Source organism: Papio anubis, chromosome 16, assembly GCF_008728515.1.
Source record: "Papio anubis isolate 15944 chromosome 16, Panubis1.0, whole genome shotgun sequence".
In the NCBI taxonomy this organism is placed as follows: domain Eukaryota; kingdom Metazoa; phylum Chordata; class Mammalia; order Primates; family Cercopithecidae; genus Papio; species Papio anubis.
The window spans coordinates 10,846,132-10,862,103 of NC_044991.1; the positions used below are offsets into that span (position 1 = coordinate 10,846,132).

Genomic DNA, 15,972 nt, shown 5'->3' on the forward strand with positions numbered 1-15,972 from the left:
AGTGGCCCCTGGTTGCCAGCCAGCAAGGAAATGGGGACTTTAGTCCCACAGTTGCAAGGAGCGGAATTCTGCCAACAGCTGGATTGAGCTTGGAAGTGGATTCTTCCCCAGGGTTTCCAGATGACAATCCAGCTTGGCCAACACCTTGACTCTTGACTTTAGCTTTGTGAAACCCAGAAACAGAGAACCCAGTTAACCTGCCTGTACTTCTGACTACAGAACTGTGAGATAATAAATGGTGGTGGTTTTAGGCCACTAAGTTTGTGGTAATTTGTTATAGCATCATTAGAACAAATGATCTTATAGCATCATTAGAAAACTAATAAAACTATATTATCTTTTATTTTCTGTGCTTTTGGGGTCATATACAAAAATTCTTTGCCCAGACCAATATCAAGAAGTTTTTCCCCATTGGGTGTGGTAGTTCATGCCTTTACAAGTGGCTCATGCCTCTCAGCACTTTGGGAGATCAAGGCGGAAGGATTTCTTGAGCCCAGGAGTTTGAGACCAGCCTGAGCAACACAGCAAGACCCTGTTTCTTAAGAAAAAAAAAAATTAGCTGGGCATGGTGGCATGTGCCTGCAGTCCCAGCTATTCAGGAGGCAGAAATGGGAAGATTGCTTGAGCCTGAGAGGTAAAGGCTGCAGTGAGCTCTGATCACACCACTGCCCTCCAATCTGGGTGACATACCAAGACCCTGTCTCAAAAAGAAGATTTTCTCTGTTTTCTTCTAGTAGTTTTACAGATTCAGGTCTGGCATTTTAAGTCTTTTATCCATGTTTAGTTGATTTTTGTATGTATGGTGGATATCCAGTGTTCCCAGCACCACTTACCAAAGAAACTGTCCTTTCCCCATTGTGTGTTCTTGGTACCTTTATTGATCAGTTGGCCATAAATGCATGGATTTATTTCTGGACTCTCTGTTCTGTTCTACTGGAACAGAATGTATGTCTGGTTTTGTGTCAGAACCACCCTATTTTGATTACTATAGTTTTGTAGTAGATTTTGAGGGAAAAAAACACCATGTAAAAGTGAAAAAAAAAAAGCCACAAAATGGGAAAATTTTCCAACACATATAACTGACAAAGGATTAGCATCCAGAATATATAAAAAATTCCTCCCAATCAATGAGAAAGGAGTAGCTCAACAGAAAAAGAGGAAGCAAATATGAAAATCATTTCTAGAAAAACAGGAAACATGTAAGGCCAAGAAACATTTTTTTTAATGCTTAACTTTGTATTATGTAGTGATAGGAAACAATTATGAATTTTATGAAAGATATAATTTATAATAACTTAAAAAATGAATGCTATATTGTGAGGAATTTTCCTTCTGTTTCTTGAGCTACATTTTCTTCTGCATTTGGGATCCTTCTTTTATGCATGCCATCTTCCTTTTATCTCTTTCATGCTTCTCCTTCCCTCCTTCTCTGCTCATTTTTCTACTGGAATGTTTTGTTTAGTTGCCAGGCCATGTCTTCACATCTTGCTGATGCTTAGGCAGCTCTCACTAGGCACTGTCTCTTGAAGATGGTAGAGTATAATGGTTAAGGGCTCAGGTCCTGGAGTCACACTGTCTGCACTTGAATCCTGACTGGTTGTATGGCCTTGGACTGGCTACTCAAGCCCTTGTGCTGTAGTTTCACCTTCTGTAAAATGGGGTTGACATAGGCCCTGTGATGGAGTTGTTATAAGAAGTAAATGGGCTAATACAGAGTCAGCACAATAAACTTTGGCTGTTGTTTGTTCAGAAACAGTTAGTGATTTCTTGACTCTTCCCACCATATCTGAGATCAGTTTGTTTTCTCCACCAGACTGCAGTCTGTGGGCTATTATTTTATCCATTTTTCTGTAGCAGATCCCAGCTGAGGCCATGTATGGTCTTCTTTAGAATACCTGAACTCTGCTCTGTTTTTGAGTCTCTTATACAAGGTCCTGATCGTTCTACCTAGTTGAGGTATGTATCCTATTCCTGTGTGGGAGAGATACCTTCAAGCTTTAGATCATTCACCCAATTCAGTGTCAAACTGTGGCTTTCATGTCCATTGAAGTGTAAGCGTCTTTATTTACTCTGTTACACCCATTTTTTTCCTCTAGCTGTTTTCACCTCTCCTCAGTCATAAGTGGGAAGAAAGCATTCTCCATTCAGTTCCCTTTTTTCCAGACATGTGGATATTGATGAGAACTCTAAGGTTGTTATCATCTTACCAGTATTGCTTTTGGGGGAGAAGGGATGTCCTAGATCTTGTTTCTTTTCTTGGCCACCAGTTATTTTTATTCTTTTTCTTTTAGAAGTTTTAGTTATATCTGTTTCTATGTTAGATTGCTATTGACTTTTTAAAAAATCTCGTTGAGTATTGGGTGATGGGAATTCTGTGTTGCAGTTTCACTTTGCTGTCTTAACCCAGGAGTCAGCCACTGAATATGAAAACTTGCTTTCGTAGTGACTCTTTATTTTTCCTCGTCCCTGGAGCTGAGCATCTAACTTGGTTTATGAAGTTTCCTCTTTCTCATTATTCTTAAGTGAGAACTACTGGCAGTGTCTCAAATTTTATATGCTATTGTTAGCAAAATACTGAAATAAAATTGTCTCAACTCCATTTTTAAGATCTCCAGCAGTAAAAGTTGGTTTTCACTTTTCTTATCTACCTATTTCAAATTTAATTTTAAAAATCTACTTAAACATCTGTTTTCTTATTCTTCTCTTTTCACCTTAAAAAATGCCTTTCCCCTAGTAATCTCAAAATTCATCTACCAAGAAAGAAGTACAGTAATTGTACATCTTTAATCTCAAAATTCATCTACCAAGAAAGATGTACAGTAATTTTACACTCCATCTCCTGTGTTTTGAAGCATTTCTCAGGTAAATAGAAGCAGAACAATAGAGCAGAAACATAGAGGTTGTGTCTGTAGTGGATACTGTGGTGTGTCTCCCAGATCCTTGCTTCAAGATCAAGGCACTCTTGAGCTGCAGGAGAGGTGTTGGCTTTGGGCTCTCAAATGAATCCTCCTCTGGGAATTCCCAACAGCTGAAGAGAGCCTCTTCGTTTCGTTCAAGATCATGCCCCCTGGCTAAGGGGTCCTACGTCAAGGCAGGACAACTGTGAAGAGCCATTCCAGCCTCAAAGCTCCTATAAGGATCACCTGAGTCCTTTACTGCAACTGTGCAACAGTTATTGCAACTGCGCTTGCTTGACTCGAGCCTGCCAGTCTGACTCCCTCCTCACTGGTGGTTTCTAAGAGCGCTCCCTAATGGCTCTCCCACATACAAATCCAAGTCTGAGAGTCTGTTTCCTAGGGAACCCAACCTACAATGGCTTTTCCTCTAGATTTAAAATATAGGACAGTAATAATATGTGTACATAAATAGATAATGAGAATAGAGAATAAAGCAAATGGGGCAAAATGTTAACAATAGGTGAATCTGGATGAAGACCATATGGGCGTTCTTTGTACTATTCTTGTTGCTTTTCTGTAAGCTTAAAATTATTACAAAATGAAAGTTAAAAAAAATATGACAAATACCAACTAATTTAAGATGCTTAAGTTTAACTATGTGCCAAAACAACGAAATTGGAGTCAAGGTTCCAAATTCACAATTCCGTAAAAGTTAGATATAAACTTAAGCACCATGAGACTTGACTTTTAGATCTTACTAGTTCTTCCTTAGCCCACTGAATATTTTCTATGATGCAATATATTTGTTACTAAAAATTAATTTTGTTAAGCAAATTACTTAATTTACTTACATTACACCTAAAAGACATGGTTATTAGATGCTAAATAATAAATGGAACAATTTGGAAATCCGTTCAACTTATGGAGCACTGCATTTCCAAAATGTGCTGGTGCATTGCTAATGCCTGATAATTTGAACGTCAGTTTGGTATCTCATCTAAGAAATATCACAGGGTTCACAAGTTCTGCTTTGTGGTATTATCTGAGTGATGCAGGCTCAGTGGGATGCACAGCTTCTTTCTAGATAGTTTCCACAAAGTACTTACAACCTTGGTATCGAAGCACTCATCTTTGAATGACTCAGTGGCTTCATTTCCTGCAGCATCATTACTTTTTCCTCTGAGGTTTCTCATTCACATACTAGTCTTCGTTGGCTTGTGACTTCACAGTGTCAATTGATAAGTAGCTTACAAGACTAAAGGGATCTCATTTCCACTAAGGAACTATAAGGAACTAAATGTATGTTCTGTCCTACTTGCTTGTGAAAATCCAGAAATAAATGTTGTGTAATTACCAAATCTAATTAAGCATACCTCACTTCCAGTGTTAGGCTATGTGATACTGAAAGAAAAATTTAATGAGTTTCCATAGACCCACTATATTCTAATTGCTTTCTTTCTTGCCTCATAAGATAAGATAGGTTTACAACATTTAGGCTATTCTAGGCCAAAATGCGTCTCCAACATGCAAGATATTTTTTCTTTCACAATTCTTGCTATTCTTCAGTTTCTCTCACAATTTACTTAAAAATTGACCTTCTGAAATTTTTACTAATCTACTTCTGTGATGTCTAAAACATAAGACCATATGATTTCAAAGATAATTTAGTTGCTGAATGCCGAGGGAGTGATAATGTAGTTGATTAAATCCAGTGAAAGTAGATAGATGATCTAAGCCCCAAGTCACTACTCTTTGCCAATATTAGTTACAAAATCTTGAAGCCCCAAATAAGCTCATTTTAATTATTCACTTTTATGTGAAGTTAAAACAAAATGAAAAGTTACAACCATAAATGAAAAATTCTTATTTCTTCAGTACCTCTGGCATCTACCATACTTTCTCCCTTTGCCCACATAGTTCCTTCTGCTCGAAGTAATTTCTCTTTGCCTCTATACTTATTGGAATCCTAGCCATCCTTCAAAGCCTTGTTCAAATTTTACTTCCCCTCTTTGTGGCTGTTTCTGATTACTCTGGTGCACATTGCTGTTTTCCTCCTTAGAGTATCTGTTCCTAAAATTAATTAATTCAAGAATGTTTAGCATATAATTGTGTTCTGTTTCCTGTAAGTCTGTATGTTAGACTTATATACCTAGTCAGCTATAAACTTCTAGAAGGTAAAGAATGTACCTTGTATTACTGCTTTTCAGTATTTTTTTTTTTTTGCATAACCCCTAAAATGATTTTGAAATGCTATGTACCTCCTCACACATTTTTAAGTTGATATATGAAGTTTTGTAAGTATAAATAACTGCAAAGGATATAATTCTGGCACATTGTAAATATTGACATTAAGGACAAAAGAAAAGAAAAAACAAGCAAACTGTTAAGTTACAGTCATCTTTCAAATGTATCTGAAGGAATCTAAATACCATTGTGATTGATACCTGTAGCCATTCATTTGAAAAAAAAATACATGAAGTCCTTAACTGTTAGAAATTTTACATTATTCCCTTTTCTCTTTGAAGTCATATGTTTATTCCACATTTCTTGCAGAATTTTATCCTAATATAAAATATTTTTATGCTTGGAAATCTTCTCTACATCAAATAGATATAAAATTGAAATTATTTTTCTAAATTTTCTCTGACCAAAGGTTTTAATAGTTCTTCTAGACTGACTTATTACAATTATTGTTAGTATGCAATCAAAACCACATAAATGCATTATAAATTTGTATATTTGTTAAATATAATTTTATTAGAAATACATGCTTTTGTGAGATACTTGGAACTGCTCGTTTACCCACATAGGAATATGACTGATTGCTAGCTACAAGCAGGGCTCAGCAGAAATCCTGCCTTTGTTTTACTTATATTTGTATAAATATAAATGCTGAGAAAATCTGTTCACCTAAATCGTAGATGGGACAAGAAGGTGCTTTATTATAATAGTGTCAATCAATTCTATGAATTCCTTCCAAGTTATATGCTGAAAAGTATAAAGTAATTTATTATAAAAATATATTTTTATCTCGTTGACTGTTAACTCGATGAAGTCTTTCTTCAGTGTTGCTGAAAGCAAAGAATTAGAAACACCCTACTTAGAAAAAGATTTGTTAAACAGTCATAAGGAGTAATTTACTTTCTCAGTTTCTGGGAATAATACCACAAAAATTCATACTAAAATTTATTAAATAACTATTAATTAAACCTGTTATACTTTAACTGAATATACTCAGAAAGTGTGAGAAAAAATAAAAATTAATTGCAATATACCTGTCAATACAATTTTTTGAGAAAATGATTTTATTGCATTATATATTCTAAATATACTTTCATCGACTTTACAGAACCTCAGATTTGATTCATTCAATTTTTGGAAAATATTTACCATATAATCTAGTTGGCAAAGCCAGCTCTCATTGTTAAGACAACCAGCCAAATCAGATTTAAAGTTTCTTTCAGAAAATGTTTTACTGTATTGAAAGAAATGTATAAATAGATGTTTTCCTGGTTGTCTTCACACTCCTGAATCCTTTCCTAAGATGGACGGCAAAGGCACACAGCCTCGTCAGGAGTTTGTTGCATTGGTGACATATGGCACCCCTGCCTCTCATGCTTGCCTGGCTTTGCTCTCAGGGGACCCTTCCTTAGGAATAATGCATTATTTGATAATAGGTGAGAAATGAAAAACACAAAGACATTAAACAAAACTTGTCATCTGCCCTGCTGCCTCGTACTGTACCATATCAGAATATCAAACATGCTGGTGTGGACCAAAATACCTTGTTACTTATGCCATGCTTTCCCATTAAAAGAAATGTGTGGACAGGACAGACCATTAGTTTTTTTCTGCTTTGATTAAAGGAGGCTGCCTCTGTGTTAGTATTTTTAACTATTGTTTGGTGCCTTAGAGGTTTTAATGCTTGGGAAGATGTATCATAATAAGATGGGTGAGGATATGCCTTTCTTTTGTAAAGTGGGAGAAAATTGATTATTGGAGGGAAAGGGGAAAGAACTAGCCCAATAGCTCTGCCTAGTTGCATTCTCAGGCAGATCAGTTTTTGGAAAGAACATAGGTGGAAGTTGTGGATCTGGAAATTGCTTCCTTTAAAACTATCCATGCCCACCTAGCCCTTGGGAAACCTTTACATATCCCCAGCAGTGTGTATATACCAATTTGAAAGTAGTTTTCTTATACTTCTTATTGTGCCCAATGATATGCTGAGATACAGTTGGTACTAATACTTTCAGATTAGACTTTTTAGAGTTGGTACTAATATATAGTAGTTAACATAGGAAGGGAAAGATTAGGACTGTAAAAATATTGTTTAGCAAAAAGATATAAACAGAAATATCAGTTTATTTTCACTGGTTGTAATAGTACATTCTCAAATTGCTATGAAGGACTACCTGAGACTGGGTAATTGATAAAGAAAAGAGGTTTAATTGGTTTATGGTTCTGCAGGCTGTACAGGAAGCATGGCTGGGGAAGCCTCAGGAAACTTACAATCACGGTGGAAGGCAAAGGGGAAGCAAGAATGTCCTACATGGCTGGAGCAGGAGGAAGAGAGCGAAGCGGGAGGTGCTGTGCACTTTTAAACAACCAGCTGTCATGAGAACTCACTATCACAAGAACAAGGGGGAAATCCGCCCCATGATCCAGTCACCTCTCACCAAGCCCCTCCTCCAACATTGGGGATTACCATTTGACATGAGACTTGGGTGGGGACACAAATCCAAACCATATCACAGGTGTATTCTTTTATGTTCAAATCAAAATTTGAAAATTGTGCTGAGTTCTTTTATCTAATAATCTATACATTTCTGATTAGTTTCTCTTAGAACACATCAAATTCACACTGCAGTAATAAAGTTCTTTAAAATATTAATTAAAATCATTATAGTTCTCATTCCTGCTTTGCTAAAATTTTATTTGAATACTTTTCACTTTTTCAGACTCTATTTTCTATACTATATTACACCTTATTTTTTAGAAAAGATGACTAAGTAATGTTATAATAGAGTTGTTGATGTAGGAAAGGGCTAGAATTTGAATTATGTTTCTAAATTTTCTGACCAAAGATTTTAATATTTATTCTAGATTGACTTATTATAATTATTGTTAGTATGCAGTCAATCAAAACGACATAAGTGCGTTATAAATTTGTATGGATATTTGTCAAATATAAAGAAAATAATTTTATTTTCTTAAAAATTTAAATTGTATTTTTAAAATCAGTCTGAACTTCTCACTTACTACAAAGAGGCATACTAAAGTGACTAACACTCATAGGTTACCATTGGCAGATGGTTTATATTTAGCAGGAAAAAAAGGTATCTTCAGAAGTGATTAACTTACAAATTGTGAACTAATATAAAAACATAACTGTGTTTTGCCAAAGTAAAATCTTAGCTTCATATTGTTGACAGAAAATGTGTGCAAGGCAGAATTGAAACAAGAGCATTGCCAAGATCTTCATTTGCCTACAGAAACTATGTTGTCCCAGGAAACACTTCCACTCAAGATTCATGGTTGGAAATCAACAGAGGTAAGTCTATAGTTTCCTATAGCTGCTGTAAGAAATCCCTGCAAATTTTGTGCCTTAAAACAAACAAATGTATTATCTTCTGTAGGTTAGAAGCCTGACCCAGAGCTCAATGGGATAAAATCAAGGTGTCTGTAGGGCTCTGTTCTTTCTGGAGGCCCTAGTGGACGATTTGTTTTTATGTTTTGTTTTTTTTTTTTAAATTTGTCTTTTGCAGCCTCATGTGTTCCAAGAGAAATTGTGCTTGTCTTTTAACTTCGCTTTTGGTGGCTTTTGTTCTTCAGGGCTTTAAATATTAATAAGGTCAAATTATCAAAGTTTTCTTTTATGTTCTGTGCTTTTAAAAAAATCTTGAGAAATTCTTCCTTACCCTAATGTAATAAAATCTCTTATTTTTTCTTCTAAGTGTTGAGGTTCTTATGTCCTCTAGAATTTTTCTGTATAGTAGAAGATAGAGTCCTTCTTTGTACCCTTGTGGGTAGGCAATATTTAATTTATTGAACAGTCTTTTTCTACCCATTAAAAAGAATTCTTACTGTGAAATAATTGCATACTCACAGGAAGTTGCAAAAATAGTACAGAGTCCCATATGCCCTTCTCTCAGCTTGCGCCACTGTTGGCATGTTGTATGGTTGCAGTGCAACATCAAAACCAGGAAACGGATATTGGTATATTAGTACCAACTGGACTACACACCTTACTCAGTGTTCAGCTCTTCAATTCACTGTTCAGATTTTTAAACTTGCATTTGTGTTTTTTTGTGTGTGGTTCTATGTAATTTTACCCCATGTATAGATACGTGTAAACAGAACCACAATGAAGATATAGAACTGTTCCATCATCACAAAAGAAGTGCCTCATGCTACGCACCCCACTCCCAACCCATCCTTTGGCAATAACTAGTATTTTCTCCATCTCTGCAGTGTTTGTCATGTCTAGAACAGTGTATAAATGGAATGAGACAGTATGCAGCCTTTTGAGATGGAATTTTTTCACTCAGTGTAATGCTCCTGGGGGCCAACAGGTTGTCGCATGAATCAGTAACGCATCCCTTTTTGTTGCTAAGTATGTTCCAGTGTCAAGATATACCAGATTTTGTTCAACCATTCATTCATTGAAGAATATTCGGATGTTTCCTTTTTTAGCTATGATGAATAAAGTTGCTGTGAATATTTGTGTACATATTTTTGTGTGAAGTTTTCATATCTCGAGGATAAATGTCAGAGAGTTGTAGGGTTGTATGGTAAGTGCGTGCCAAGTTTTGTAAAAAACAGTCAAACTATTTTCCAGAGTGGCTATACCATTTTATATTCCCATGAGCAGTGTATAAGAGATCCAGTAGCTCTGCATCATAACCAACTTTTGGTATTACTGCTATTTTAATTTTAACTCTTCTAATAGGTCTGTAATGATATCTCATTGTGATTTTAATTTGCATTTTCCAAACGGCTAATGATGTTGAATATCTTTTCATGTGCTTATTTGTGGCATTATAACTTATCTTTGACTTTATTCAGATGTTCACATCTTTTATCCATTTTCTAATTGAATTGGTTTTCTTTTTACCATTGAGTTTTGAGTTCTTTATATATTCTGGATATAAGTTCTTTGTCAGATATGTGATCTGCGTATATTTTCTCTCCGTTTGTGGCTTGTATTTTCCTTGTAACAATATCTTTCACAGAGCAAAATTTTAAAATTTCAATGAAGTCAAATTTATCAGTTTTTTTTTTTTAATCATGCTTTTGGTGTCATATCTAAGAACTCTGCCTAAACAAAGTCACATAGGTTTTCTCCTAAAAGTGTCATGTTTTACATTTAGGTCTGTGATCTATTTTGAATTAATTTTTGTGTAAGGTGTGAAGTATATAGATCAAGGGCTTTTAATTTTTTTTTTTTTTTTTGCCTAAGTGTATCCAGTTGTTTCAACATTATTTGTTGAAAAGACTGAAATTTTACTACAGTATGCTTAAGTGTGGTTTTCTTTTCTTTCCTCTTTCTCACCCATGGGACTTTTCAGTTGGAGGACTTTTCATCTCTATTTAGTCCTGTGAAAGTTTTCTCGGTTTTTCTTCAAACATTTTCTACGGTTGATTTTCACTTTTTTTATATCTTTCTTGGACTCTTATTATCTGGATATTAGTAATTCTCTTTCTATCTTTATATCTCTTCACTTTTCTTTATAGTTTCTATTCGTTTTCTCATTTTTCTCTGAGTTCCTCAATTTGATCTTCCAGCTTAGTAATTTATTCTCAGCTGTATCCATTCAGTTTTAAATCTCATCTATATTCTCTATTTCAACTATTCTATTTTTATACATAATATTCAGTATTTCTGTTTCTTCTTTATATTATGTCTTTCTGTTTCATATTACTTATATCCTTTTGTATTTATCTTGGTATGTTTAGTAAACTTATTTTAAATTCTTGGTCTATGTTTTCTAATATCTGGGCTTCTGATGAAATCTGTGATTCAGTTATTTTATTTTTCTTTTGAAATAGTTATGCTCCTCCAATGACTGGTTATCTTTAGATGCAATGGCTGCTTCGTTTTAGGATTGCTAAAGGCTAGAGCTTAGTTTATCTGCTCCCTATCAGCTTAAGTGGGCGGTGAGGGAAATGGACGCTAGAGTGAAGAGCATTTCTTCCCTTTCGCTGATCTGAGCTGATCTGACCTGAGCTGATCATTCCTCATCCTAAGGATCAACGCCTCAAGTTAGGTCTTAATTCTTAATACCCCAAGAGGAAGTAGTCTTTAGGGGTGATAATTCTTAAATTACAAACCACATGCCCACCTGAGGGACAGGAAGAGGAAGGGTGAAGAAGCATCTTCCCAAGCCTACCCCAGTCCCCACCAAATTTTCTCAGCTCCTTGCCCACTCGGCTTCTGCACAGACTGGAAGGTACTCCTGAGTACAGCTGCCTGAGTCACAGTAGCTGTGGAGGCCGGTTGCAGGGCAGTGAATGGAGTGTCATTATGATACTTTCTTCCCATGTTATCTTGTCACTGCAGACTCCCTTCCTACCATCCCAGGATAAAGCCAGCACCAACACCCCTACTCGCTCTCACACAAATGTACCAGTTCAAAAGAGCTCTGTGTCTCCCCAGGGGCTTTCAGTTTCTTCTCATTTTGATGTCATTCCTTTATAGTACCTCCTGGGTTGATCTTGAGAGAGGGAGCCACCAGAACCAGAAACAGGACTTGCTGTTCTTTCTGCAGTGTTCTGCGACCTTCTCAGACTAAATATCTACTTAACTTATCTACTTAAATATCTACTTAATTCCTGTTTGCTCTTTCACATGACAACTCACATCTTTAATCTTAGCATACAGCTCTTCAGACATTACTTTTCCTCTATTTCCTTGAAAACTGTTTCTGCTTAATTTCCATTAAATATACATTGGATTACTCTGTCATTTTTAATGTCTTTCAACTGCTTTTTAAAACATTTTTTGTCTCATATCTCCATATGGCATTGTAGTTAATTAGATCATCTTTCAATTCATTTATTCTCCTTTCATAGGTGCCCACTTAGAATTTTTCTGTCCAGTGAGGTATTTATTTATTTATTTATTTATTTATTTATTTATTTATTTATTTTAGAGACAGGGTCTCACCCTGTTGCCCATGCTGGAATGCAGTAGAATGATCATAGCTCACTGTAACCTCAAACTCCTGGGTGCAAGTGATCTTCCCACCTCAGCCTCCCAAGTAGCTGGGAGTTCGTCACTATGCCTGGCTAATTTTTTAAATATTTTGTAGAGACGAGGTCTTACTATATTGCCCAGACTAGTCTCGAACTCCTGGCCTCAAGCGATCTCCTGCCTTGGCCTCCCAAAGCAATGGGATTACAGGCATGAGCCACCACACTCTGCCAGGTTTTTATTTCAGTAACTCTATTTTTTATTTAGAGAACCTCTCATTGCTTCTTAATTGTATCCATTTGTACTTATTTCATATCTGCCTGTTTTTATTTCTTGATTTATTCCGTAAATTAAATGTCCTTTTCATTATCTTTTAAGACTACGTGTACTCAGTTTTAAATACTTTCTATTTATTTTGTTTGTTTGGTTGGTTGGTTTTTTGAGATGGAATTTTGCTCTTGTCACCCAGGCTAGAGGGCAGTGGCATGATCTCGGCTCTCTGCAACCTCCGCCTCCCGGGCTCAAGTGATTCTCCTGCCTCAGCCTCCCAGTAGCTGGGTGTGCAGATGCCCACCACCACGTCTGGCTAATTTTTTATATTTTTAGTAGAGTCAGGGTTTCACCATGTTGGCCAGGCTGGTCTTGAACTCCTGACCTCAGGTTATCTGCCCACCTCAGCCTCCCAAAGTGTTGGGATTACAGGCATGAGCCACTGTACCTGGCCCTTGTATTTCTTTATTATATTGACTTTTTCAGGAGTGAATTTGGTTTTCTTTCTGTGTTTTAGACTATTGGATTATAAGCTCATCTTGAGTAGCTCAAGTTTTTGTTTTTGTTTCTTAATCTTTCTCTCTGTGTCCTTTCTCCTTCCTGCTTAACAGTCTTTCATTTGCCTCCTCCTGATACCCAGAACTACTCATCCACATTCAGGACTTACTGGCAGCTTGGAATTGCTTTCTTTTGCTGGTATCAGAGATATTGCAGATCTCGTCCCTAGAACAAAGGATGCTGTATTTTAATTTCTAGAGAGGTTTGCGTCCTCTCTCCTATTCGAGTCTAATACTTTTAGAAGCCACAACCCCAGGCTGTGACTGATGACAGCTTATTTCAGCTTCCTTTGTAAGTGGGGATCCTAATACCTGAGCATAATCTCAAGCAGGGAGTCCATATTCAGCACTCCTATCTTGAATCAACACTGTAGCCTTCAAGAGTTGAGCTCCTGATTTTCTCTGACATTTTCTGTACCCAGAGCCCCAGAGGTCCACAGCTTCACCCTCTCCTTACCATTATTTGTTTCTGTTCCATGAAGATGTTAATCTTGGTTTTGAGCATGACTACATCTTTTTAATTTTCACATTTGCATTTTCTCTCTCATTGCTCTATATTTGGAGAAGGGAGGTATCCCCAAAGTATGAACATACATACTAGAAACGCGTTTCACTCATGACTGTGAAATTATCTCATTAATTCGTTTTTCTGTTTGTTGTCTGTTTCTCCCACTAGAAGAAAATCTTCTTGAGTAGAGACATTTTTAGTCTTTATTCATTGCTGAATCTTCAGTTGACAAATTTTTGTTACTGAAGAAATGAATGAATAATAGACAGCAAATGAACGTTAGCTTCTCTTTTTTTCCTGTGAAAGATGCTGCTTTAGTCTTGTGCTCAGAGTGCTTTGTTTAGTGTTCCCTGCCGCAATTCCTACAAGGAAGGTTGGAATTATTATTTTCTGTTTTACTTTCTGTTCCTGATGCCTTTCCCCAACCCAATTAGGTATTGGATCCAATTGTTTTTCTAACAGCTTAGAAAGCTACATGAAATTAAAATTTCGCTGTTCTTTAATTTTGTAATAACTCACCAACTGAAAATACATAGATTATTTTAGGGGCTGGGCACAGTGGCTTACACCTGTAATTCCAGCATTTTGGGAGGCCAAGGTGGACAGATCACTTGAGGTCAGGAGTTCAAGACCAGCCTGGCCAACATGGTGAAACCCCATCTCTACTAAAAATATGAAAATTACCCGGTGTGGTGGTGTCTGCCTGTAGTCCCAGCTACTTGGGAGGCTGAGGCAGGAGAATTGCTTGAACCTGGGAGGCAGAGGTTGCAGTGAGCTGCGATTACACCACTGCACTCCAGCCTGGGTGACAGAGTGAAACTGTGTCTCAGGGGTGTGTGTGTGTGTGTGTGTGTGTGTGTGTGTACATATAGATTATTTTAAAAGATAAGACAACGGGGCATAGTGGTGTGTGTCTGTAGTTCCAGCTACTTGGGAGCCTAAGGCAGGAGGATCACCTGAGCCCAAGGAGTTTGCAACTGGAGATAGTATGCTATGATTACACCTGTGAATAGCCACTGCATTCCAACCTAGGCAACATAGTAAGACCCCATCCGTAAAATAAATAAATAGATAAAATTTAAAGATAAGACATTAAGTCAAAATGATTTTATTTATTTATTTATTGAGACAGAGTCTCTCTATTGTCGCCCAGGCTGGAGTGCACGGGCACGATCTTGGCTCACTACAGCCTCTGCCTCCCAAGTTCAAGTGATTCTCCTGCCTCAGCCTCCCAAGTAGCTAGCTGGTACTATAGGTGCCTTCCACCAGGTCCAGCTAATTTTTGTATTTTTAGTAGAGGCAGGGTTTTACCAGGTTGTCCAGGCTGGTCTTGACTCCTGACCTCAGGCAATCCACCTGCCTCGGCCTCCCAAAGTGCTGAGATTTCAGGCGTGAGCTACCGTGCCCAGCCAAAATGATTTTAAAATTTGAGGTCAGTCTATTTTCTCCTGATGGCTTTTGAGGTAGGAAACAGACTTGAATAATCCTATGTGCTTTGGAACCAAAGACATAAAATGTCACCTATTTTTTTTTTTTTTGTATCAGTCTTTAAATCCTGATTACTAATTTTTTCTTACTTCAGAGAAACTCAGTGTTATTGATCTACATCACTCTACATCTTATTTCAGTGAGAAAAAAATGGTGCATTTCTCTCAAAAGAAGTTTAGAAGCTGGATTTTCCTTTTTCAGAGCATCACTGTATTATAACAATATCCCATTATCCTATTGACAAGCATCTTATTACTATTAGGAGCATTTGTTACATTCCAATATGTCCTCTTCAGTAGTCTGCTCTTGTAGCAGAAGACAAAACCTAGTAAGTTGAACAGTAAACCTAATTGTTGTTGTCAAATGTACTACATCTACGGAATGAGAAATAAATGATTGCTTAGGCAGAATGAGGGGCCCTTAAAATATCTCTTAAAAATTTAAATAGAAACCTATTTAACTATTCTCTTTTTATAAATGAAAGAAAAATTATCTTAAATGCAGTAAACAAAATTTATAACAGAATAGAGCTTTTAAAAGCAGAACAGTGCTTGCCTAAATGTTACTTTCAAAACTAAGGAAAGACTTTAAATTTATGACAGACATGGATCTGTTTTCTCTATATATACTGCCCAGAATTTTTATTATTAGATTTGCTAATGAATAAGGCTATTTGCAGCTTTTCATCACCTCAAAAGACCTTACTCTTTTCCTGTTTGAGGAGATTCAACAACGAGGTTGTGATTTTTTTGGTCACAGTTGTTTCCATAGAAACAGATAGAGATGCTATGAATTGGTTCACATGAAATTAAAGCTGACCAAAACCTTCAGTCTAGTTGTGATTTACTAAATTGATAGTGATACACGATAAATGTTTGTTTCCTACTGCCTTCATTTGTTATTTTGCCAAATGAAGAGTATACATTTTTATCTTTTGGTTTATTGGGATGCCATTTATTATAATTCCTAAAATTTGATCTCACCAAAGTTGTTAGAGAAATGGAAATTATACTTATTCTAATTATGTTAATTCATTTTTCTTGCATCTTTTTTGCTACA

The 15,972-nt window shown here is 36.4% G+C and overlaps 1 protein-coding gene across 5 annotated transcripts in view; it reads left to right on the forward strand.

The window, feature by feature from the left end:
• The window catches only part of ENTHD1 (ENTH domain containing 1), a 165,418-nt gene that overhangs the window by 44,751 nt on the left and 104,695 nt on the right, over window positions 1-15,972 (forward strand). For all 5 annotated transcript variants that reach the window (XM_031656283.1, XM_031656282.1, XM_031656281.1 and 2 more), the window contains one exon: window positions 8,330-8,448. In XM_031656283.1, coding sequence (XP_031512143.1) covers window positions 8,330-8,448 — 119 coding nt within the window. The remainder of the gene's footprint in view (window positions 1-8,329; window positions 8,449-15,972) is intronic.